We start from the raw sequence: 26310 nt of genomic DNA, 5'->3' as shown, positions 1-26310 counted from the left end.
GCTCTGTCACCCAGGCTGGAGCACAGTGGCGCAATCTCGGCTCACTGCAACCTCTGCCTCCCAGGTTCAAGCGATTCTCCTGCCTCCGACTCCGGAGTAGCTGGGACTACAGGTGCGCCACCATGCCAGGCTAATTTTTGTACTTGTAGTAGAGACGGGGTTTTACCATGTTGGCCAGAATGGTATCGATATCTTGACCTCGTGATCCACCGGCCTCAGCCTCAAGAAGTGCTGGGATTACAGGTGTGAGCCACTGTGCCTGGTCATTTTTTTTTTTTTTTTTTGAGATGGAGTCTTGCTCTGTTGCCTAGGCTGGCGTGCAGTGGCATGATCTTGGCTCACTACAACCTCCACCTCCCTGGTTCAAGCAATTCTCCTGCCTCAGCCTTCCGAGTAGCTGGGATTACAGGCACACGCTGCCATGCCCAGCTAATTTTTTGTATTTTAGTAGAGATGGGGTTTCACCGTGTTGCCCAGGCTGGTCTCGAACTCCTGAGTTCTGGCAATCTGCCCCCCTCGGCCTCCCAACGTGCTGGGATTACAGGAGTGAGCCACTGGGCCCAGCGCTCTCCTGAGGTTTTTTATGTGTGTCTTGAAAATGGAATACAGCTGGAGTTTTAAAAATTTAAGGTGGCAATCTCTGTCTTTTAACTGAAGAGTTAAATCCATTCATATTCATTGTAATTAATGATATATTTGTACTTATTTCTACCATCTCTCTTTGTGCTTTCTGTTTGTCCAGGCTCCTCTGTTTCCTTCTTTCTCCTCTACTTGCCTTTGCTTGGATTAGTTGCGTTTGGTTGATTTGTTGACATGTTATCAGATTTCATTGTTCCCCTCTACAGATTTAAAAATCACAGTCCATTTCTATTATTTTATTGTTTACTCTTCAAATTTAACCAGTGACAACTTTGCAAAGTCTAATTTTATAAATTATCTTAACATCTGCTTCCCCTCAATAAAATTCAAAGACATTAGGATACCAAATCTGATCACTTCCTTCTAATAGTTCAGTATTTTGGTTATATCTCCCTTGTTCCCCAAATTAGACATTATTCTTATGATTTTATGCAATAAATGTTTGCATAGATTTATGTGTTTATAAATTTCTTTGCTTATAATTCATTCTTGCCTCAAGACATCCTTCTGCAGTCATTTTCCTTTTTCCTACAGTACATTCTTTAGAAGTTCCTTTGGTGACTGTCTGTCATAGGACAGACACACTGTCAGATTTAGTTTATCTGAAAATGTCTTGGGATAATTTGTTATGCAGCAAAAGCTCACTGATACAACCACTTTCTTTCTTTTCTTTTCTTTTTTTTTTTTTTTTTTTTTGAGACAGAGTCTCGCTCTTGTTGCGCAGGCTGGAGTGCAGTGGCGTGATCATGGCTTGCTGTAACCTCTGCCTCCCAGATTCAAGCAATTCTCCTGCCTCGGCCTCCTGAGTAGCTGGGATTACAGGCACCCACCACCACGCCGGGCTAATGTTTGTACTTTTAGTAGAGACAGGGTTTTGCCATGTTGGCCAGGCTGGTCTTGAACTCCTGACCTCAGGTGATCTGCCTGACTAGGCCTCCCAAAGTGCTGGGATTATAGGCATGAGCCACCACTCCCGGCTGATACAACCACTTTCTTATGAGCCTAGAAAAAAATCTAAATAATATTTGTTATAGTTTATCTAAAATCTGTCTATATGAGAGCAGGGAGACCCTTCAAAGTATCTAATGTACTCTACTACTGAAAGCTATTTCATTACTGTGATGCTCATTCACCAAATTATGGCCAAGCCACTATCTGTGAAATCTATCATCTTGGTATGATGATGCTCACTGTTGCCAAGGTAATCCTGCTAGTGGGTGGAGAAGGATGGGTAATGCATTATTCTCTGAGTTTACGACTGCCTGAAACTTGTGACTCTCATTCCTGCAGTGTGGAGCCAATAGACAATTAGCTCCCTGTTACGCACCCAGAGTCCCCTAGTTCTAGACTTGCGCACTTGAATCAACTTTGCGCCCTTCCCCTCCCTCATCCTTTCATCCACAAATTTGCACGTCCTCCGATTCCTGCCTCTAAATATTTCCTCCCAAAATTCCAGACTATTCTGAGACCCGAATATTCTTACTATTCTGAGACAGATGCAGATAAAGACAGATCTTTATCACTGGTTCTCTTGCCTCCAGACCCTCACAGTTCCCATCTACCCTACCCAGTCCTGCAGGTTATAACCATACCATTCCTTGCCTCAATCTTCCATTGCTCTCATGGTCCACCAATTTAAGAATAAACTTTCTACCATGACTTTTTATTCTATGGTGCCACTTACCTTTTCAGATGTAACTCTTGCTTTTCTGGCTTAGTCTGATAGATGATATGAGGTTTCTCAACAACAGCTGACCGTCCAGCCTGCCTTCCCTGTATATGCAGGATATTCTCTCCCTAGCCCCACCCTGTCTCCACTGGCTCCATATAGCCCCCACCCAGATATGATTCTTCCAACTTACATAATCTCGTATTTTATAAATGTGTCTTTCTTTGCTATAGGTTTTTCTTATTGTTATTTTTAGCAGCATTATACCCATTTTTATCCAGCATTAAGGACCAACAAAAGTATCTTGCAAAAATCAAATGCTCTATAAATGTCTTTGGAAGTGAATGGGATTACTCTATTTGGCTCCTGGGCTCATGAGGAGAAATGAACGTCATTATCCACACCCTAATGCATTGGGAAAAAACCCTCTGAGCTCAAATACAATTAATTCTCATTTAGGGGAAAAGAATTTTCCATTTGAGATGATCTAAGAGACACATACAACTATTAACCCAAATTTAACAGCCTTGAAGGAAAACTAGAATACGCAGGTTATAGCCAGATAAACAAAAAACAGATAAATAATTGCAGAATGACTCCAGAACACGGCAAAATCCGTCAGATTATCAATAAAAACATGGCTTGCAATTGCTTTCCTATTAGAGGCCTTTCTCTTGATTTTAAAATCCAGCAGTCAGTGTAGAAAACAATGGCTAAATGCAAAATGTAGGTTTCTTGGCTGGGCACAGGGGCTCACATCTGTAATCCCAGCACTTTGGGAGGGTGAGGCAGGAGGATCACTTGAGGCTAGGAGTTCAAGACCAGCCTGGGTAACATAGTGAAACACCGTCTCTATAAAAATAAAATAAACTAGCTGGGCATGGTGGCACATGCTTGTAGTCCCAGCTACTCGGGAGGCTGAGGCAGGAGGATCGCTTGAGCCCAGGAACTTAAGGCTGCAGTGAACTATGACTGCACCACTGCATTCCAGCCTAGGTGACAGAGCAAGATCCTATCTCTAAAACAAACACCAAAAAAGAAAAGTTCAGGTTTCCCAGCTTCTACTCAAGAGACAGAGAGATATATTCCATTAATTCAGATCTGCTTTGGAGTACATTTATTTATTGCTTGGTTAAAGCCCAGAAGAATGGTTTCTTATGACTGGCAAGTACATGTGTATATTATTGAAATTGACAGAGTTTCTCCTTTATTATCCTGGGTGTTTGGGAAGCTGGGCCAAGCAAAGAAAGAGGCAGCCCAGCAGTGGACAGGAGCCCCTCTAGGCTGTCCTGAGAGCAAGGACCCAGTCCCAGGCATGGAGGATACAGGCCTGAGAAGATGCTCTGTCTCCAGGGGCCTGTAGACATCTACAGAGGATGCTGCCTTTGGAAAATTCCAAATGCCCAATCCCAAACTGAATATAGAAAATAAATGTCTCACAGTGGGCAAGTGGTGGCTGCCTGAGAGCTGGGGTTAGAAAAGGAGCATGAGAAATCCTTGAGGGAGATGGAAATGTTCTGAATCTTGATTTCAAGAGCCCCTTCACAGGTGCACACACCGGGCAAAACTCATCAGATTGCACACTTTAAATAGATGCAGTGTATTTATTTACCTTACGCTTCCATATAGTTGATTTAAAAATATATATGGGAGCTTAGAAAGCATGCTGTGGAACCAGATGGTTCCTGCAGAGAGGGCCAGCTCCTGGGGGCTGGGATGGTCCCAAGGGCCCTTCCTCTGCTGGCTTCTCCCTTCTGCCATATGACTCATCATGCTGGATTCAAGCACTATGTTTCCAGAAAATGCATTTGCTACTTGGAATGAATGGGGATACATCTTTGTGCCACAAAAACCTCAGGCTGATTTTCTTGCAGAGACAGTTCTAGGAGCGGATAGATTGGGGCAGTTCTGATGGAGGCAGGGTCTGGCCCACATGACCTGTGGAGAGACCTGGGGCCTCTCTTGGTGTGGGGCACCAGGATGAGAGCTGGAAGAGCTGGGTGAGAGAGGGAATGCGTAGTCCACTCTGACTTCTAGGGAATCAGGAGAATATTCCTAAGCACATCTTCAAAGCACACCTTTGACTGCTGAATTGGTTAAGGAAGTAAAGACTTTATTTCTCAGTAGGACACACCGCTGATGACATGAATTTCTTTTTTGTCTCTATATGTGAAATGGGAAGGGAGGGCTGTATCCTGGTTCAGTGTGGACGTGCTAGCAAGCACTGGCTTTCTGTACCACGGCTCAACCAGCTCACTTTCTTCGCTTGCCAACTACAGCAGCATTTCTGACCTTGCTGTGTCATTAGAGAGACAGGAGTATAATGGTTAAGGACTTGGACTCTGGGGCCTGCTTAAGAAATCCAGGCTCTGCTACTTAATGATTTTATGGCCCTGGGCCAATTACTTTAGCCCTATGGGACTCCGCTTCCTCATTTTTTAAAATGGGGATAATGGCTGGGCACCGTGGCTCACGCCTGTAATCCCAGCACTTTAGGAGGCCGAGGCGGGCGAATCACTTGAGGTCAGAAGTTTGAGACCAGCCTGGCTAACATGGTGAAACCCCGTCTCTACTAAAAATACGAACATTAACTGAACGTGGTGGTGCACATCTGTAATCACAGCTACTTGGGAGGCTGAGGCAGGAGAATTGCTTGAATCTGGGTGGCAGAGGCTGCAGCAGGAGAATTGCTTAAACCTGAGTGGCAGAGGTTGCAGTGAGCCGAGATTGTGCAACTGCACTTCAGCCTGAGTGACAGAGTGAGACTCCATCTCAAAAAAAAAAAAAAAAAATTGGGATAATTATAGATTACATCATAGGGCATTTATGGAGATTGATATGGTTTGACTCTGTCCCCACCCAAATCTCATATGGAATTGTAGCTCCCACAATTCTAATGTTTTGTGGGAGGGACCAAGTGGGAGGTAATTGAAACATGGAGGTGGGTCTTTCCTGTGCTATTCTCGAGATGGTGAATAAGTCTCACAAGATCTGATGGTTCTATAAAGGGGAGTTTCCCTGCACAAGTTCTCTTCTCTTGTCTGCCACCAGGGAAGACGTCACTTTCACCTTCCACCGTGATTGTGAGGCCTCCCCAGCCACGTGGAACTGTGAGTCCATTAAACCTCCTTGTTTTGTAAATTGCCCAGTCTCAGGTATGACTTTATCAGCAGCATGAAAACAGACTAATAAAATAACGGATTAAATAAAATAATGAGAAGCAAATGTGGATATTAGCTTCCCCGACCTCACCCACCATTGAATAACTGGGGTCTTGCTCCAGCTTTACAAAGAACTTGTTTTCTTTCCTATAGATTCTTTTTTTTTTTTTTTTAACTTTTTTTAAAGTGCAGGGGTACAAGTGCAGGTTTGTTACACAGGTAAACTTGTGTCATGGGGGTTTGTTGTACAGATTATTTCATCACCCAGGTATTAAGCCTAGTACCCAGTAGCTATTTAATATTCTTCCTGATCCCCTCCCTCCTACCACCCTCCACCCCCTACCCTCCAATAGGCCCCAGTGTGTGTTATTCCTTTCTATGTGTCCACGTGTTCTCATAATTCAGATCCTACTTATAAGAGAGAAGTTATTTGGTTTTTTGTTTCTGTGTTACTTTGCTAAGGATAATGGCCTCAAGCTCCATCCATGTCCCTGCAAAGGACAAGATTCCATTGTTTTTTTATGTCTATAAAGTATTCCATGATGTATATGTACCACATTTTTTTAATCCAGTCTATCATTGAAGGGACATGCAAATCAAAACCACAAACATGGATTTTCTTCCCAGGATCCAACCCGGGATCTCACATTGCATTGTTTTGGTCTTGTCTCCATATATATATATATGTGTGTGTGTGTGTGTGTGTGTGTGTGTGTGTGTATATATGTATTATAGATATATATACACACACTATATATATACACACACACACTATTTATATTATAGTATATACTTATATACTTATAGTATGTGAAGACAACAAGGATGAAGAACTTTATGATGATCCACTTCCACTGAATACTAACACTAGTATATAGTTATCTATCTAAGTATATACTATAACAAATATGTACTTATGGCTGGGTGCGGTGGCTCATGCACTTTGGGAGGCCGAGGTGGGCAGATCACTTGAGGTCAGGAGTTTGAGACCAGCCTGGCCAAGATGATGAAACCCCATCTCTACTAAAAATACAAAAATTAGCTGGGTGTGGTGGCGGGCACCTGTAATCCCAGTTACTCTGGAGGCTGAGGCAGAAGAATCACTTGAACCTGGGAGGTGGAGGTTGCAGTGAGCTGAGATCATGCCACTGCACTCCAGCCTGGGTGCCAGAGTGAGATTCCTTCTCAAAAATAAAAAATAAAAAAAGAATAAAAATAAAAAAATTAAAAAGTACTTATATACATACATTGTGTATGTATAATAAAATTGTTTATGTAGCTTGTTTTATGTGTATGTGTATGTGTGTGTACATATCTCACTATGAACTTACTGAAAATAATCATTCAACAGATACTACTGTCCCAAGGAGAAATCAAAGCTCTGTGAATCAAGCAGTCAGGGATGAGGCTACTGTGAAGTTCTGCATCGCTCTGCTGAGCCTCCTAGCTAAAGAGTAAAGAGTAAGGCACTAAATACATTCCACCAGGAGGCTTTACGTCCCCCTCCTTGTCCTTCAGAAACAGTGACGTTGTTTCCTTTTTAATTCAGTGATATAAAGACAGCCTAACAAATCAATATATTTCTTTGAAAAAAAGAAAAGCTGAAAGTAACCTTCAGTAATAATAATAGTTGTTGTAGGGTGGCAGGACCATGGATGATTTAAATTTGTGTTTTTCAAACTCTCTGAAATGCTATTGTGCCTTCAGTAAAAAAGAAGGGCCAGGCACACTGACTCACACCTATAAATCCCAGCACTTTGGGAAGCTGAGGCAGGAAGATTGCGGGAGGCCAGGAGTTTGAGACCAGCTTGGTCAACACAGCAAGGCAACATAGCGAGACCCCATCTCTATAAAAAACTTAAAAATTAGCCAAGCATGGTGGTGTGTGGCTGTGGTCCAGCTACTTGGGAGGCAGAGGTGGGAGGATTGCTTGAATCCAGGAGGTTGCGGCTACAGTGAGCTCTGATTGTGGCACTGCACTCCAGCCTGGGTGACAGAAACAGACTCTTTCAAAAAAAGAAAAAAAGAAAGAGAGAAAGAGAGAAAGGAAGGAAGGAAGAAAGGAAAGAAAGAAAGAAAAGAATAAAAAAAGAGGAGCAGAAGTGACTTTCACTTATTTGGCTGTGGAATTTAATATCCCTGGGCAAGGGAGAAAGGCTCAGCTGGTGACATGGCTACCACTCTATTGTTCAATCTGAGTTCCTTATTCCAAGCCTAACATGAGCACAAAACCTGCCTGAATGACTTTTTGTGCCTGGAGAAAAGTCAGCTAAACTTCCCGGAAGACACAAAAGTCTCAACTCACAATCTCCACTGGAAAACAATTTATGTCTGTCATTGTGATTTCCTGGAAAGAATAGCTCATCAATCCATTCTGGCAGGAAAGAAATAGTACAGTAATTCCTCCTTAACCCTGAGTCTTCCTTAGGCAAAATCAAATACAGGCATATCTTGAGATATTGCAGGTTCAGTTGCAGACCACTGCAATATAGCGAATATTGCAATAAAAAGGCAAGTCACACAAATATATTGGTTTCCCAGTGCATAAAAAGTTATGTTTACACTATACTGTAGACTATTAAGTGTGCAATAGCATGCCTTTTAAAAATGTGCATAGCTTAATTTAAAAATACTTCATGGCTAAAAATACTAGTGATCATCTGAGCCTTCAGTAAGCTGTAATCTTTTTGCTAATGGAGGGTCACGGCTTGATGTTATGGCTGCTGACTGATCAGGGTGGCGGGGTGGTGGTTGCTGAATGTTGGGGCAGCTGTGGCAATTTCTTAAAATAAGAGAATAACAAAGTTTGCTGCATTAATTGACTCTCTCCCTTCCATGAAATATTTCGCTGTAGCATCCAATGCTGGTTAGTAGCGTTTTACCCACAGTAGAATTTCTTTCAAAATTGGAGCCAATCCTCTCAAATCCTGCTGCTGATATACCACCTAAGTTTATGGAATATTCTAAATATTCTCTTGTGTCATTTCAACAATATTCACAACATCCCCATCAGGAGTAGATTCCATCTCAAGAGACCACTGTCTTTGCTTATCCGTGAAGAAACAACTCTTTGTTCATGTTTGATCATGAGATTGCAGCAATTCAGTCCCATCTACGGGCTCCATTTTGGTTCTAGTTCTCTTGCTGTTTCCACCACATCTGGAGTTCCTTCCTCCACTGAAGCCTTGAAACCCTCAAAGTCATCCATGAGGGTTGGAATCCACTTCTTCCACACTCCTGTTCATGTTGCTATTTTGGTCTTCCATGAATCACAAACATGCTTACTGGTATCTAAAATGGTACATTCTTCCCAAAAAGCTTTCCATGGACTTTGCCCAGACCCACGAGAAGAATCACTATCTATGGCAGCTACAGTCTTACAAAACGAATTTCTTAAATAAGACTTGAAGGTCAAAATTACTCCTTGATCCATGGGCTGCAGAATGGATGATGTGTTATCAGGCATGAGAACAACATTCATCTTTTGGTACATATCCATCAGAGCTCCTAGGTGACCATTATCAATGAGCAGTGATATTGTGAAAGGAATCTTTTTTTTTTTTTCTGAGAAGTGGGACTGGACAGTGGGCTTAATATAATCAGCAAACCGGCCAGGCGTTGTGGCTCACACCTGTAATCCCAACACTTTGGGAGGCCAAGAAGGGTGGATCTTGAAGTCAAGAGATCGAGACCATCCTGGCCAACATGGTGGAAACCCTGTCTCTACTAAAAATAGAAAAATTAGCTGGGCGTGATGGTGCGCACCTGTAGTCCCAGCTACTCGGGAGGCTGGGGCGGGAGACTCGCCTGAACCCAGGAGTCGGAGATTGCAGTGAGCCGAGATTGCGCCACTGCACTCCAGCCTGGTGACAGAGTGAGACTCCGTCTCAAAAAAAAGAAAAAAAAAAAAAGATATTCAGTAAACCATGCTGTAAACAGATGCACTGATATCCAAGCTCTGTTGTTCCATTTCTCGGGCACATGCAGAGTAGATTTAGCATCATTCTTAAGGGCCCTAGGATCTTCAAAATGGTAAATGAGCTTTAGCTTCAACTTAAAGTCACCAGCTGCATTCGCCTCTCACAGGAGAGTCAGGCTGTCCTTTGAGGCTTTGAAGCCAGGCATGGACTTCTCCTCTCTATGTGGGAAAGTCCTAGATAGCACCTTCTTCTAATAGAAGGCTGTTCTGTCTACGTTGAAAATCTGTTGTTGAGTGTAGACACCTTCAGCAATGAGTTTAGCTAGATCTTCTGGAGAACTTGCTGCAGCTTCTCCATCAGCACTTGCTGCTTCACCCTGCACCATTATGTTGCAGAGACAGCTTCTTTCCTTAAACCTCAAGCCAACCTCTGCTACCTTCAAACTTTTCTTCTGCAGCTTCCTCACTTCTTTCAGCCTTCATAGAATTGAAGAGAACTAGGCCCTTGTTCTGGATTAGGCTTTTGGCTTAAGGGAATGTTGTGGCTGGATTGGTCTTCTAACCATATCGCTAAAACTGACTCCTATGAACAATGAGGCTGTTTTGCTTTCTTAGCATTCGTGTGTTCACTGGAGTAGCATGTTTAATTTCCTTCAATAACTTTTCCTTTGCATTCATAACTTGGCAAATTATTTGGCACAAGAGGCCCAGCTTTCAGCCTTATTTGGCTTGTGACTTGTCTTCCTCACTAAAGATTTTAGAGGCCATTATAGGGCTGTTAATTGGCCGAATTTCAATATTGCTGTGTCTCAGGGAATAGAAAGGTCCGAGAATTCGGAGAGAGATAGGAGAATGGCCCAACAGTGGAGCCGTCAAACACACACAACATTTATGATTTACGTTCGTGGTCCTGTCTGGGTGCAGCTCATAGTGCCCCGAATAATTACAATAGTAACATCAAAGATACTGATCACAAACCACCATAACAGATACAATACTAATGAAAAAGTTTGAAATATTGCAAGAATTACCAAAATGTGACACAGCGACAGGAAGTGAGCAGGTGCTGTTGGAAAAACGGCACCCATAGACTTGCTCGATGTCACGTTGCCACAACCCTTCAATCTGTGAAAAAATGCAACATCTACAAAGTACCATAAAGTGAAACGCTATGAAATGAGGTATGCCTGTACATGTGTCTTTACTTCTGCACACTGATGGCATGGAATTGCTACAATCTTATGATCAAACAGGAACAGATACAGAGTTGTTTCTTAATGGATAAGCAAAGACAGTGGTCTCTTGAGAAGGAATCTACTCCTGATGAAGATGTTGTGAATACTGTTGAAAGGACACAACAGAATATTTAGACTATTTTATAAACTTAGGTGATATATCAGCAGGAAATATTTAGGAACTCAAGCCTTCCTGTGCTCTGTACATGGATCACGAGAGCCACTTCTCAGGGATAATTAGAAAAACGGAATTGGGAGTTGGAAATAGAAAAGAGAAGCAAAGCAGATGGCAGAGAAAGAGGCCTGGGTCCCCCAAAGCCTCGGGGAAAATCTCAGGAAGCAGAAAGCATGTAAAACTGCATTGCATGGAGGTCTGCAAAGAGGGTGGCTGCAAGGGGTGTACACACAGGCTGATGGACGCAGGGCCCAGGAGGCAGGAACTAACAACCCAAAGTAATAAAATCAGAAACATTTTGAATATTTTGAGAGAAGACGAGTCAGAAGAGCAACAGCAACAACAAAAAAGGCTGTTAATATTCTCACTATCTGCATGCAACGAGGTAAGACGAATTTATAAGTGTTGCATTGGAATGCAAAAGGAGAGGTTTTAAAAAATATGGCATAAGAGATTGAAAATGGAAAATGAAAATAAGTGGTTCAGAACCTCTGTGGTGTCGAATTTCAGATACACAGAACACCATCAGCATTTCCTCTCCTATTTTCTGTTTCATCTCCCATTTGTGTGTGCAGCAGGTTTTCTCAGCATCAAAAGTATCTGGGTCAGGTGCAGTGGCTCATACTTGTAATCCCAGCACTTTGGGAGGCTGAGGGGGGAGAATCACTCGAGCCTAGGAGTTTGAGACCAGCTTGGGCAACACAGCAAGACCCCATCTGTACAAATAATACAAAAAAATTAGCTAGGCATGGTGGTGTGCACCTGTAGTCTGGGAGATTGAGGTTGCAGTGAGCTGACTGCACCACCGCACTCCAGCAGCCTGGGTGACAGAGCAAGACCCTGTCATGAAATATATAATTAATTAATAAAAAAATTTTAAAAAAGTATCTGCCTTCAGTCCCCCAACTCTGTTTTCCAGAAGGTCTACAGATCCCCTGATTTGACCCCCATGGTGATTTCTAGGAATTGGGTTTTCGTGGATGGAAAGGGATGACCAAGTTTGCTTCTTATCAAATGGGAGAGGCATATTCCCAGAACCTCAGGCCTGTTTTCTGGACCAAAGCCATCTTTTCTTGGGCGAAACTTCAATGTGTTCTCAAAGGCTGCGTTGCCTGAGCTCCGACACTTACATGATAGCATCTGGAAGCCAAGAGGCTGCTGGGTGTCACTCACTTCTGTGTTTTCCGACGACGACCAGGGGTGCCTCCTACATGCTAATAGCTCGCCAGAGCCCCGTCACGCCAGCAGGGCACGGGTGCCTTATTGGCACAATGCATCATAATGACAAGGTGTTTGGATGATGTATCGCTTAAAAGATGAAGCCATCAGAGAATGAGTCCAAGATCAGATTGAATTTAATTACAGGATAAAAGAATCTCATCTGTCATTTTGGTGATGAATTAACTGAGAGAAGAAATGTGAGTCTCTCAGAAAGGACGGAGAAGAGGAGGAAAATGTATTAACAGGGAGGACACACAGAGGAGAGGTCGCTAATGTCCTCCCCTGAGCCTACTGAATCAGAAAGGTCCTGGGAACAGAGCTTGACACCTTCCAACAGGGACTCCCACCCTCAATTCCTTCCCACAGTGCACACCTCATCTTACGAACATCTCACTACAGCCAGTAGCTGTTTCAAAGAGTGCCCGTTGAAATCTCCAGGGCCATTTCTTGCAGACCCTGTTAGTCACACCTTTTCCGTGGTATGGGCTGTGGAGGGGCAGTGAGTCTCAGCTCAGGGACAAAGCTGCATCAGAATTTGCAGGAATGTGTTAGGTTTGAACATGTGCAGGTGTACAGGCAACTTCTATGAACACTCTCAACTATGGTCCTCAAAAGTGATTGTGATGTGTATAAAAGTATGTGGAAGGCTGGGCGCACTGGCTTATACCTATAATCCCAGCACTTTGGGAGGCAGCGGTGGGCGGATCACTTGAGCCCAGGAGTTTGGGACCAGCCTGGGCAACACAGTGAGATCCCTATCTCTACAAAAATTTAAAAAAAAAATAAAAAAGCCTGGTATGGTGGTGTGTGACTGTAATCCCAGCTACTCAGGAGGCTAAGGCAGCAGGATTGCTTGAGCCCAGGAGTTCAAGGCCACAGTGAGCTCTGGTGGCACCACCGTGCTCCAGCCTGGGTGACAGAGTGAGATGCTGTCTCTAACAAAATAAATCTTTTTAAAAAGTATATGTGGGCAGAGGTTCAGGGGAATATTGAACTGCTCTGTATCTTGATTATGGTGTGATTACTTGATCACATGTGCTTGCTAAAACCTGCAAAATTATACATTATAAAGAGTAAACAGGCTGGGCGCCGTGGCTTACGCCTGTAATTCCAGAACTTTGGGAGGCCTAGGCAGGCGGATCACCTGAGGTCAGAAGTTGAAGACCAGCCTGGCTAACATGGTGAAACCCCACCTCTACTAAAAATATAAAAATTAACCAGGTGTGGTGGCAGGTGCCTGTAATCCCAGCTACTCGGGAGGCTGAGGCAGGAGAATCGCTTGAACGCAGGAGGCGGAGGTTGCAGTGAGCCAAGATCGCACCACTGCACTCCAGCCTGGGTGACAGAGTGAGACTCTGTCTCAAAAAAAAAAAAAAAAAAAAAAAAAAAAGAGTAATTGCCTTGAAAAGAAAAAAAAAAAAACAAAACCCAAGAACCTCAATTATATAAAAAACTAAGATAGTGTTATAAATTAAAAACAAAAAATCAAGCTGGGACACTAGGCCTAAACAGGGTCTGTCCTGGGCAGATAGGGACATATGATCACCACCTATATGGCCTAATTCACAGCATTATCCTAAATAGATGCTCACTTGGATGTGAGGGTGATCTGGCTGCAACATCTGTCATCCCATTGATCGCCAGGGTTGATTCAGCTGATCTGGCTGGCTAGACGGGTGTCCCCTTTCTCCCTCACCCCTCCACGTGCATCCCTCCTGAAACTGCATGCTTGGTCAAAGAGGATGACCATCCCCAATAGAGGAAGACCAGTCTTTGGTCAAGGGTATACGAGTATCTGCACTCCCCTGCTAGAACCCCCAAACAAGTTCTCAAAATAGATGCTCAATAAATAGTTGTGGATTGACAAAGAAAAGCACCTGCCAATGCTTGTTACGATGTGGAATCCTAGGCCCCACCTCCACTAGGTCGGGGGTTGGACTTTGGAAGAGGCAGTTACAATAAGTCCCCAGAGGGTTCACTGGGTCAGTGGACCACACCTGAGATGCTGAGTGGAAGCCCTAGCCCTTGATCCTAGCACTGGAGGATCTCCATACTCTGTCCCTTTTGGGCCACCCTGAACCACCTGCTTCTGCCAACTGTGTGATTCTTTCCTGAAATGTGCCTCGTGATTCCAGCCTCTGCACCTGGGCTTTCATGTTCCATTCCTCTCTGCTTCCTATGAGTCTTTCCACTGTGTTTTGCTGTGGCCTGGAGAACACTGAAGGACTCAAGGATATGAGGTGCTCTCCAGAATTCACCAGATGCAGACCAGAGTACCCAAGACCAAATGATATGGGACATTCGTTTGACAGCTGGCATTGCCCTATCTGAATCTCCATGTTCTCAATAATAATAATAATAAAAAAAGCAGGTGGTGCCAGGCAAGGTGGCTCACATCCAAAATCCTAGCACTCTGGGAGGCCAAGGTGGGAGGACAGCTTGAGGTTGGGAGTTCGAGACCAACTTGGGCAACATAGTGAGACCCCATCTTTACAAAAAAACTGAAAAATTAGCTGGGTGTGGTGGTTCATACCAGTAGTCCCAGTTACTCTGGAAGCTGAACCAGGAGGGTTGCTTGAACCCAGGAGTTTGAGGCTGCAGCGAGCTATGATTGTACCACTGTACTCCAGCCTAGATGACAGAACAAGACCCTATCTGAAATAAAAAATAAAGTCAGGGCGATGGGAGGAGGTTACTATTTACCAGACAGAGTAGTTGGAAGGATTAAACATGTCACCAAAAACAGATATGGGTCTTATTGTCAGCATTTTTATTCTTTAACACAGCCCAGCCCTGACCCAGAGTGTTCAGAGCTGTCCCTAGGCAGGGGCTGGAACACGCGGCTATGGGGCCAGAGGCCATTGTATGCCGCACTGTTCAAACCCTGGGCTGCGGGTCAGCTGTAGGGACCCGAGAGAGCAGATGCAGAGCCATCGGGGGCGTTCAGGGCTGAGAAAGATGCCACAGTGGGTCCCTGGGGTCAGCACTACCCCTAGCCCCCTCTTTCTTCCTGATAGCACCTTTGCCTTTCTGGAGAAATCAGAAGCTGTGGCTGGAGAAGGTTGACCAGCTGTCTGGAGCGGTGTAGCAAGAAGGGCCTGGCAGAGGAGGGTGCTCTCCATGCAGGGTAGCCAAAGTGTTCTGGTTTCACTGTGGTTGCTCTAGCTTGGGGACCCACCTTGAGCCTGGGTGCAGGAGGGCAACAGCCTGGTAGAACTGGGGGTCTGTGGGTCTCCTTAGACAAGAACTTCTGTTCCAAATAGGTTCAAGCCAACACTAAGGCTGCTACTGCATCCTTGATGGTTTCTTTTGTTTTTTTTTTTTTTTTTTTTGAGACAGAGTGTTGCTCTGTTGCCCAGGCTGGAGTGCAGTGGCATGGTCTCAGCTCACTGCAACCTCCGCCTCCTGAGTTCAACTGATTCTCCTGCCTCAGCCTCCCGGAGTAGCTGGGATTACAGGCGCCCACCACCACACCTGGCTAATTTTTGTATTTTTAGTAGAGACGAGGTTTCATCATGTTGGCCAGGCTGGTCTCAAACTCCTGACTGGAAGTGATCCACCCGCCTCGGCCTCCCAAAGTGCTGGGATTACAAGCGTGAGCCAGTGCGCCCGGCCTTGACATTCTATTTTTAAATAAAACTCAGGCTTCCAAAAAGAAGCGGATGTTTGTCTAATTCTAATTAGTAATCAGCCAAAACCGAGGCGACAGACATTTCCGAGCAAGCAAGGCTCTCTGAGTGGCCCGGAACATCTTGTTGACAAACACATGCTGCAAGACAGGAAATTACCCTCCTCAGTGCCTATTTTATCTCTGTTTAATTGCTGTTTGATAATAAATTACAACATAGAGTCCATTAATTAAGCTAGCGATGTCCGTGGAGCACCAATTCCTTCTGCTGGGAGCCGCCTGGTTACAGGAGCTCTGATTCTGCCGCTGTTTGCACCCATGGCATTTTGGGAAGCAGTTTAGAAGGATTCCAGGTGGGTGACAGGACTCCTTGCACAGAAGGAGTGGGTTTGGGAAGCGGGGGAGCTTTGATGAGTGAGTAGAGGGACCGCCTGGCAGCTGGAGAGCCACGCCAAGTGTTCTCTAATTCAGGACACGTGGCTGAACAGAAAGCAACATCAGATTGACTTTTTAAAAAGCAGCTGACGGAAAGCAGCCGGGGCCCACTTAACAAGTGTCCATCCCAGAGCCGGGGGAGCCATGAGCAGCCCAATCCGGTTTGCCGTTCTAAATCAACTCAATCTAATCAGCTCCATGGCAGGAGCTTTCACTTGGAAAAGTTCCGCACGCAGGTGGAGCTGGGAAAGATGAAACCCAGCCATTTCCTAACAAAGGCACCACACTGTGCTGGGAGTGCCACTAAGCTCCCAGCGGGAAAGGAGACTTGATGTCTGCCTCCTGCCTGGGGAGGGAGTCAGAAGGTGGTCACCTTCAGAGTGAAAGCCCTCATTAAATTTTAACCACAGGCTCAAGCACAGGGGCTCACACCTGTAGCCTCAGCACTTTGGGAGGCGGAGGTGAGAAAATTGCCTGAGATCAGGAGTTCCAGAGGTCAGGACTTCTACACCAGCCTGGGCAGCATAGGGAGACCCCTATTTCTACAAAAAACTTTTTTTAAAAAATTAGCTGGGCATGGTGATGCATGCCTGTAATCCCAGCTACTTGAGAGGCCGAGATGGGAGGATTTCTTGAGCCCGGGAGGTCAAGGCTGCAGTGAGCTATGATTGCACCACTGGACTCCAGCTTGGGTGACACAGCAAGACCTTGTCTTTAAAAAAAGGAAAGAAAAGAAAGAAAAGTTCTGACCATGTTGTCCTGAAATTATGCCATCCAGGCATTCCTGCTGGTCTATCAGGTTCCCATTGGGCAGAAGCTTGAGGGAGGAGCTATAGAGGAATAAAGGCTCCAGACAGAAAGGTAAGGAAGGTCAAGTTCACAGCAGTCTGCCCCAGACTATGTCTGGAGGTGTAGGCATCACAAAGGTGTTAAAGATGCTGGGGTAGGCAGATGGGGAGGGTGGGGGGCCACAGGGCCACAGAAGGCAGACACTGCTGCCTTAACATCCCAGCCCTCAGGTTCACCCAAGTGCTTCCTAAGTGGCTTAAAAAACCTTCCCCTGAGGCCGGGCGCAGTGGCTCTTGCCTGCAATCCCAGCACTTTGCGAGGCCAAGGTGGGTGGATCACCTGAGGTCAGGAGTTTGAGACCAGCCTGACCAACATGGCGAAACACCATCACTACTAAAAATACAAAAATTAGCTGGGTGTGGTGGTGGGTGCCTGTAATCCCAACTACTCATAAGGCTGAGGCAGGAGAATCGCTTGAACCCAGGAGGCGGAGGTTGCAGTGACCCGAGATCGCGCCATTGCACTCCAGCCTGGGTGACAGAGCGAGACTCTGTCTGAAAACAAAACAAAACAAAACAAACAAACAAAAACAAAAACAAAAACAAAACCTTCCAAACAAAATGTAACACCCAAAGCAAACACCCAAAGCAAAATGTAACTGCTTAGAGCCACATGGGGAAGCTATGGGATCAGACCATCTTTACTTTGTTCCACGTTCACAGGACGAGTGGACGTCCTTGGAGCAGTTTTTGATTATGCCAGTATCTAACTGGGATAGCCTCTACTATGTCACCGTTAATAAGTGCGCCATTCAAATGTGACTTATTCAGAAGATTGAACAAAGAAGTCTGGGAGTTAAGTGCTCTTTTCACAGCTACTCTTGGAGTAATTGCCTAAAAGGATGATCCGGCACAGCCATGGGGCCCAGGAGTGGGACTGCCCTAGGCTCAGCCTCTGGGATCTTGCTGCCTGGGCCAGAGGCTGTGGGTATCCTAGGAAGGTGGTGTGGGGAGTGTGCTGGGCCCTGCCTCCCACCCTCTATGTCCCCTTTCTTCAAGTCCTCTAGGCTCAGTGCCACAAGTTGCTATATCCAACTCTTGGCCATCTCAGCCCGAGACTAGCTGGGGCTTTTCATTTGGTCTATTCCAAGACATAGCTTCTTAGATAGTCCCCGCTGGAACTGCTGTAGGCAGTCTAAACATATCACCTCTCCCACCCTCAGGTGAGCCTTCCAATGGCTCCCTGACATCCTCTGGATCAAGTCCCATTTCCTCAAACCAGCAGCATCAGCATCACCTAGAAATCATCTGGAAATGCAAAACTGGGGCTGGGTGCTGAGGCTCACGCCTGTAATCCCAGCACTCTGGGAGGCCAAGGTGGGAGGATCCCTTGAGGCCAGGAGTCCAAGACAAGCCCAGGCAACACAGCAAGACTCTATGTCTACAAAAAAATGTAAAATTGAGTGGAACATGGTGGCATCTGCCTTTAGTCGCAGCTACTAAGGAGGCTGAGGCAGGAGGAGCACTTAAGCCCAGGAAGCTGAGGCTGCAGTGAGCTGTAATCACACCATTGCACTCCAGCCTGGGTAACATAGCAAGACCCTATCTCTTAAAAAAAGAAAGAAGAAAATGAAGGAAGGAAGAAAAGGAAGGAAGGAAGGAAAGAAAAAAGAAAAGGAAAGGAAAGGAAGAAAGGAAGGGGGGAAGGAAGAAAGGAAGGGGGAGGGAAGGAAGGAAGAAAGGAAGGAAAGAAGGAAGGAAGGGAAAAGAAAGAAAGGAAAGGAAAGGAAGAAAGGAAGGAGGGAGGGAGAGAGGGAGGAAGGAAGGAAGGAAAAGAAAGGAAAGGAAAGGAAACAAAAGGAAAGGAAGAAAGGAAGGAAGGAGGGAGAGAGGGAGGAAGGAAGGAAAGGAAGGAAGGAAGGGAGGAAGGGAGAGAGGGAGGGAGGAAGGAAGGAAAGGAGGGAAAGAAGGGAGGAAGGGAGAGAGGGAGGGAGGAAGGGAGAGAGGGAGGGAGGAAGGGAGAGAGGGAGGGAGGAAGGGAGAGAGGGAGGGAGGAAGGGAGAGAGGGAGGGAGGAAGACAGGGAGGGAGGGAGAGAGGGAGGGAGGAAGGGAGAGAGGGAGGGAGGAAGACAGGGAGGGAGGAAGGGAGAGAGGGAGGGAGGAAGGGAGAGAGGGAGGGAGGAAGAGAGGGAGGGAGGAAAGGAGAGAGGGAGGGAGGAAGGGAGAGAGGGAGGGAGGAAGGGAGAGAGGGAGGGAGGAAGGGAGAGAGGGAGGGAGGAAGGGAGAGAGGGAGGGAGGAAGGGAGAGAGGGAGGGAGGAAGGGAGAGGGAGGGAGGAAGGGAGAGAGGGAGGGAGGAAGAGAGAGAGGGAGGGAGGAAGGGAGAGAGGGAGGGAGGAAGGGAGAGAAGGAGGGAGGGAGGGAGAGAAGGAGGGAGGGAGGGAAGAAGAAAAAAAGGAAGGAAGGAGAAAACAAAAGCAAACTCTCAGACCCCACCAGAGATCTGACCCAAAAACTCTGGGGATGGGGCCCAAGAGCTGGTGTTGTCGCAGCCTTGGGGACGATTCTGCTGCCCACTGCAGCGTGCAGGCTGGAGTCTTGGTGCAGGCCTCCTTAGGTCTCTCACCATCTGCTCTCCACCTCTCTGCTGCCTTCTCTCTCAGCACTGCCTTCCCTCTTGCATTCAAAGTTCCAGCCAAACTGGGCTACCTCCCACCTCCCAGGCCCCAGCACCCTGGGTTACGCTTATTCTACTGTAGATTTCCTGCCTCTTTTCTAGTCCCTCCCCTTCAAGGGTAAACGATTTGAGAGCAAAGACTGTATCATACCAGCTGCCTGTGTTACAGTGGTGCCTAGCATTTTAGAATAGGTAATCAAGACATATTAGTTGAGTGAATGAATGAATGAAGACGTGCACTTATTTTTTTCTTTTTTTAAGAGACAAGGTCTCACTCTGTCACCCAGGAGTGCAGTGGCATGATCATGGCTCACTGCAGCCTTGAAGTCCTGGGTTCAAGTGATCCCCTCACCTCAGCTTCCTGAGTCGTGTGCCACCACGCCCAACTCATTTTATGTCTCTTTTGTAGAGGTGGGGGTCTTGTTATGTTACCCAGGCTGGTCTCAATCTCCTGGCCTCAAGCAATCCTCCCGCCTCAGCCATCACAGCCACCTGCATTAGATTCTGTAGCTCATATTGCTTTCCATGCGCATCCCCATTTCCCTACAGAGAACCTTCAGGGAGAGGAGAAGGTCTAGGCTTCCCAGCCAATCTCCTGATCCCCACGGGCACTTTTCACCAATCGTAGATGGTGATGGTGCTCCATAAATAACTTGGATTTAAATGGATCGCATTTGACTTTTTTTTTTTCTTGAGATGGAGGCTCGCTCTGTCGCCCAGGCTCTAGTGCGGTGGCACGATCTTGGCTCACTGAAACTCCACCTCCCAGGTTCAAGTGATTCTCCTGCCTCAGCCTCTCCAGTAGCTGGGATTACAGGCGCCCGCCACTATGCCTGGCTAATTTTTTTTTTTTGAGACAGAGTCTCACTCTGTCGCACAGGCTGGAGTGCATGCAGTGTTACGATCTTGGCTCACTGCAAGCTCCACCTCCTGGGTTCATGCTATTCTCCTGACTCAGCCTCCTGAGTAGCTGGGACTACAGGCGCCCACCACCACGCCTGGCTAAGTTTTTGTATTTTTAGTAGAGATGGTTTCACCGTGTTAGCCAGGATGGTCTCGATCTCCTGACCTCATGATCTGCCCACCTCGGCCTCCCATACCGCTGGGATTACAGGCGTGAGCCACCGCACCTGGCCAATAGAGATGGGGTTTTGCCATGTTGGCCAGGCTGGTCTCGAACTCCTGACCTCAGGTGATAATTTGACTTTAAAATGCTTGGCTGTGCTTGGCCCAGGGCGGAAGCTCACGCCTGTAATCCCAGCACTTTGGGAGGCCGAGGTGGTGGACCACTTGATGTCAGGAGTTCGAGACCAGTCTGGCCAACATGGTGAAACCCCGTCTCTACTGAAAATACAAAAATTAGCTGGGGAAGGGTGGTGCAAGCCTGTAATCTCAGCTACTCAGGAGGCTGAGGCAGGAGAATCGATTGAACCCAGAAGGCGGAGGTTGCACTGAGCTGAGATTGTGGCACTGCATTCCAGTTTGGGTGACAGAGAAAGACTCAGTCTAAAAAAATAAACAGATAAATAAATAAATAGTATAAAATGCTTGGCTGTGCTGGAAAGCCTGGATTCTAGGTTGCTTTGCTCACAGGCACTTGCCCCTCTGTGCCTCAGTTTCCTCATGCTGCCTGCTTACTTCCCAGAGTTGCTGCAAGGATCAAAGGGCTGAGGATCTGAACAGTAACCTGTCTGGCATTGCTCACCCACCTTAGGAGGAAGGGTGAGTATCCATCTGGACAATGAGAACTACCGGCAGTGATGTGGCAGACGGTACACAGCTGACCTTGGGGGAATGCAAAACCACTACACACAGAGAAAAACCTGTGAGCCTTGGCCAGGCGCGGTGGCTCACGCCTGTAATCCCAGCACTTTGGGAGGCTGAGGCGGGCGGATCACAAGGTCAGGAGATGGAGACCATCCTGGCTAACACGGTGAAACCCCGTCTCTACTAAAAATACAAAAAAATTAGCTGGGCGCAGTGGCGGGCGCATGTAGCCCCAGCTACTCGGGAGGCTGAGGCAGGAGAATCACATGAGCCTGGGAGGCGGAGGTTGCAGTGAGCCGAGATCATACCACTGCACTCCAGCCTGGAGGACAGAGTGAGACGCCATCTCAAAAAAAAAAAAAAAAAATCCGCGTGCTGCAACAACCACTTATGAATTTTTTCCCTAGCTTCTTTACAGAAATAACCAGAAAGACTCCTACCTTCTTCTTAAAAATTTTTCTCAGAATAAATAACTACCAAGGTAGACAGCAACAAAGTTTATCCAGAAGGCCTGCGGGGCCTCTGTGGGTCGGAGATGGTGATATTACTTCCTTCCTGGTCAGAGACAAGCTCCTACCTGTGGTCCCCAGCCATGGCACGGATACAATATTGCTGTGTGGTTCTCCAGCGGCCCCTGGTCCAAGCAGACGTCTTTTGCCTTGTTGTTGCGAAGCTGCAAGAATAGACAAAACACGACCCATGAGAGCTCAGCTAGTGGAGGTGTGGATGCCGAGTCACTGTTCTACAATGGCTTGGTTCCAACTTCATGATGGGAAGACAACACGAGCCTCTAAGTGAGGACCAGGGCTCAAATCTTTGCGGTGATCACCTTAACAAGAAAGATCAAGTCTTAAGGTGGATGGCATGGATGCTAGGTCTCTGACTGTGTCCTGGGCAGCTTGCGCCCCCACCCTCACAGCACCTCCATTCCTAACATGAAAGGCAATCTCAGGGAACTTCTGCATACAGGAGCACTGGTTACCCCGATCTTAGGCTTCTAAATGGCTTTGAAGCTTCTAAGTGGCTTCTAAGCTTCTCAGTGGCTTCTAAGTCTTCTAAGTGGCTTGTAAAATCCAGTTATCCAGATGGTTAGGCTTGTAAGTGGGCCTCAGCACCGACATTGGTTTTAATAAACTGGGTAATCAGAGGTTAGCTTCTCAGGTCATTAGTTGCATAAAGGCATGAAGAGCCTAAAAGCAAATTAGGCTGGACGTGGTGGCTCACGCCTGTAATCCCAGCACTTTGGGAGGCAGGAGGATCGCTTGATCCCAGGAGTTCAAGACCAACATGGGCAACATAGCGAGGCCCCATCCTAAAAAAACGTTAAAACAAACTAACCAGCCATGGTGGCAAACACTTGTAGTCCCAGCTATTCAGGAGGCTGAGACGGGAGGATCGCTTGAGCCCAGGAGTTCCAGGCTACAGTGAGCTATGATTGCACCACTTCACTCCAGCCTGGGCGAGAGAGCAAGACCTATTTCTAAAAAAAAGAAAAAAAAGAAACCTAAAAGCTTACTATCATAAAATGCTCTAGCAGTATCTATTTATATATTCAAAAACATTTACTGATACCTATGCTGTGCTAAGCACCATTGTAGGTGTTTGGTGTTTGGAATGCACCCACGGAGGAAATAGACAAAAGTCCCCAAAGCAACACCCGTGAAACTAGGCATGGGTCTTTGGGAGCATGTGAGAACTGATCTAATTTGGATCTCTGGGTGCACCGTGATCTATACGGGTATCCATCCCACCACCACCCTAGGGTCTCAATGAGTGGGAAAAAGGTCATGTTGCTGGTCCTTTCCATCTACATTCATTCCCCTCCAGGTTATATTCTCCATGCAAACAAAGAGAGGAAAAGGCATTTTGTTCTTTTTCTTTTCTTTTCTTTTTTTGAGACAGAGTTTCGCTCTTGTTGCCCAGGCTGAAATGCAATGGCGCGATCTCGACTCACCGCAACCTCCACCTCCTGGGTTCAAGCGATACTCCTGCTTCAGCCTCCCGAGTAGCTGGGATTACAGTCGCCCACTACCACGCCCAGTTAATTTTTTGTATTTTTTTTTTGTATTTTTAGCAGAGATGGCGTTTCACCACGTTGGCCAGGCTGATCTCGAACTCCTGACCTCAGGTGATCCACCTGCCTTGGCCTCCCAAAGTGCTGGGATTATAGGTATGAACCACTGCGCCTGGCTGGCATTTTGTTCTTTATGTACCCAAATTGTGTTTAGGCTCAGACAACTTGAGCAGATTTTTAAATTCTTTCTTTTTCTTTGAGTGACAGGGTCTTGCTCTGTACTCCAGGCTGGAGTGCAGGGGTGCAATCATAGCTCACTGCAGCCTCCATCTCCTGGCCTCAAGCAATCCTCCCACCTCAGCCTCCCAAAGTGCTGGGATTATAGGTGTGAACCACTGTGCCTGGCCAAGAGCTCTTTACATATTAAGGACATGAATGTTTTAACAGAATATTTGCTTTATGTCATGATTTGAGGCTGCCAGGCTTTTAAACTTTGTTCTAATGTTTCTGCACTCAAATCTATCATTCAGTAATGTAATAAATATTTATTGAAGGCCTGGTAAGTGCCTGGCACTGTGCTAAATTTAATGAGCAAAAGATAAATAACATAGTCCCTGCCCTAAAGTAGTCCACGGTCTACTGCAATGTTTGAAATATGCTAGGGCCAACAAGGAGAGCTTCTTTTTTATTTTTTATTTTTGAGACGGAGTCTTGCTCTGTCACCAGGCTGGAGTGCAGTGGCGCAATCTTGGCTCACTGCAACCTCCACCTCCTGGGTTCAAGTGATTCTTGTGCCTCAGCCTTCTGAGTAGCTGGGACTACAGGCACGCGCCACCACACCCAGCTAATTTTTGTATTTGTAGTAGAGACAGGGTTTCACCATATTGGCCAGGATGGTCTCCATCTCCTGACCTCATGATCCACCTGCCTCGGCCTCCCAAAGTGCTGGAAATACAGGCGTGAACCACTGCAACTGGCCAAAGAGAACTTCTTTACCCCTTCCGAGGATTCAGAGATAACTGCTAAGAGGAGGTGACTCCTTCCCTAAGCATTAAAAGCATATGTGGGCTGGGTGCGGTGGCTCACGCCTGTAATCCCAGTGCTTTGGGAGGCGGAGGCTGGAAGATTGCTTAAGGTCAGGAGTTTGAGACAAGCCTGGGCAACATAGTGAGACCCCAACTTCACAAAAAATAAACAAAATTAGCTAGGCATGGTGGCATGTGTTTGTAGTCCCAGCTACTCAGGAGTCTGAGGTGGGAGGGTGGCTTCAGTCTAGGAGTTTAAGGCTACAGCGAGCTGAAATTGTGCCACTGGATTCCATCTTGGGTGACAGAGCAAGGCTGTGTCTCAAAAAAAAGAAAAAGTTGTCTAGAGCCAACAGCAGTGGCTCACACCTGTGGTATCAGCTACTAGGGAGGCTGAGGTGGGAGGATTGCTTGAGCAGAGGAGTTCTTGGCTATAGTATGTCATGATCATGCTACTGTACTGCAGCCTGGGCAAAAGAGCAAGACCCTATCTCTTTTTTTTTTTTTTTTTAAAAGGAAGAGCTATTTAAAAATGGTTTTTGATTAATTTGGTTTCTTTCATTTAACACTATAGTCCATCTGAAATATATATATCTGTAAATGGTGATACTCAGCAGGTAGAAAAGGAGTAATAGAACCAGATGCCTTAAAATGTTAACATTGATTATATCTGGGCGTTGGGATTTGGAGTAAGTTTAGTTTTCATCTTTATATTTCCGATAGAATGTATGTATTGATTTTATTATTTTAAAAAGAAAGTTTGTAAAAACAAAAGACTTCTCTCTTCCAAATAATCGGACTATGATCACAATGTCACCCCCAATGCTACCCCCACTGTACGGCTCAAGGGACATCATTTATACTGTGGTTGATGTCAAAGGCAGCTCCTGGAGTTGTGCAGTGCACAGACTTGGAGCTGTACACAGCAGCTCTGGCAGCCTTCTAGCCTAAGTGGTTTATGCCTATAGCCCCAGATACTTGGGAGGTGGAAGTGGGAGAATTGCTTGAGCCCAGGACTTCAAGGCCAGCCTGGCAACACAGTGAGACCTCTATAAAAACAAAAACAAAAACACAAAATTAGCCAGATGTGATGATATGTACCTGTAGTCCCAGCTACTTGGAAGGCTGAGGTGGGAGAATAGCTTGAGTCCAGGAGTTCAAGGCTACAGTGAGCCAAGATTGTGCCACTGCACTCCAGCCTGGGGGGCACAGGCTGGTCATCATGTTTATTATTTCCTTTTTAGTAACTATTTTTCTTCTAATGATGAAAGTATCACCTAACATTAGTGAAAGCTGGAAAAGCATGACAAAGTACCCACTTGCAAAACTGCCCAAAGTCCTACTTACTACCCAAGGTAATTATAAGTATCTTCTCCATTTCCCAATGCTATTAGCACACTTGCTTCCAATCTAAAATAGCAGCGAATTCAGTTTTATCATCCCGAGTTTCTTCCTCTTAAGCATTATGGTATCAATATTTTTCTCATGTCATTAAACTTTTGTACGCACCATTTATAACGGCTATAAAATATCTCCAACCATGAATGCATTACATTCAACTAATCTCCAAGTTAAATTAAAAAAAATTTCCTCAAAAATAACATGTCTGAGCTGAACAATTTTACTCTCAAATCTTTGTCCTTATTTCAGATTATTTGCTTGGGATATGAGTGGAGAAGAAACTACGACTGTCATTATCAAGCTTTTTAATACATGTGGCTCAAATTGCTTTTTAAAAGGCTTGTTTCAATTTGCACTCTCACAGAAGATATGATTTTTTTCATATTACTAAGGCCTTGCCTGTAAAGTATCAACACAAAAAATGAATCTTTGTTCATTTGCTGATAGGGGAAAAAAAAACCCACCTCTGTGTATTTAATTTTTTATTTTCTTTGACTATGAAATAAATTTAAAATTGTCATGTGTTTTTCATCCATGTGTATTTTTTCTTGTGTAAC

At 45.8% G+C, this 26310-nt stretch overlaps 1 protein-coding gene across 2 annotated transcripts in view; it reads right to left on the bottom strand.

Annotated features, from left to right (window-relative positions):
- GALNT17 (polypeptide N-acetylgalactosaminyltransferase 17) overlaps positions 1 to 26310 on the bottom strand; it is a 584160-nt gene that overhangs the window by 13925 nt on the left and 543925 nt on the right. For both annotated transcript variants that reach the window (XM_055392683.2, XM_004045535.5), the window contains exon 9: positions 21891 to 21986. In XM_055392683.2, coding sequence (XP_055248658.1) covers positions 21891 to 21986 — 96 coding nt within the window. The remainder of the gene's footprint in view (positions 1 to 21890; positions 21987 to 26310) is intronic.

Source organism: Gorilla gorilla, chromosome 6, assembly GCF_029281585.2.
Source record: "Gorilla gorilla gorilla isolate KB3781 chromosome 6, NHGRI_mGorGor1-v2.1_pri, whole genome shotgun sequence".
Taxonomy (NCBI): Eukaryota; Metazoa; Chordata; class Mammalia; order Primates; family Hominidae; genus Gorilla; species Gorilla gorilla.
This window is presented reverse-complemented; position numbering and strand designations above follow the sequence as displayed.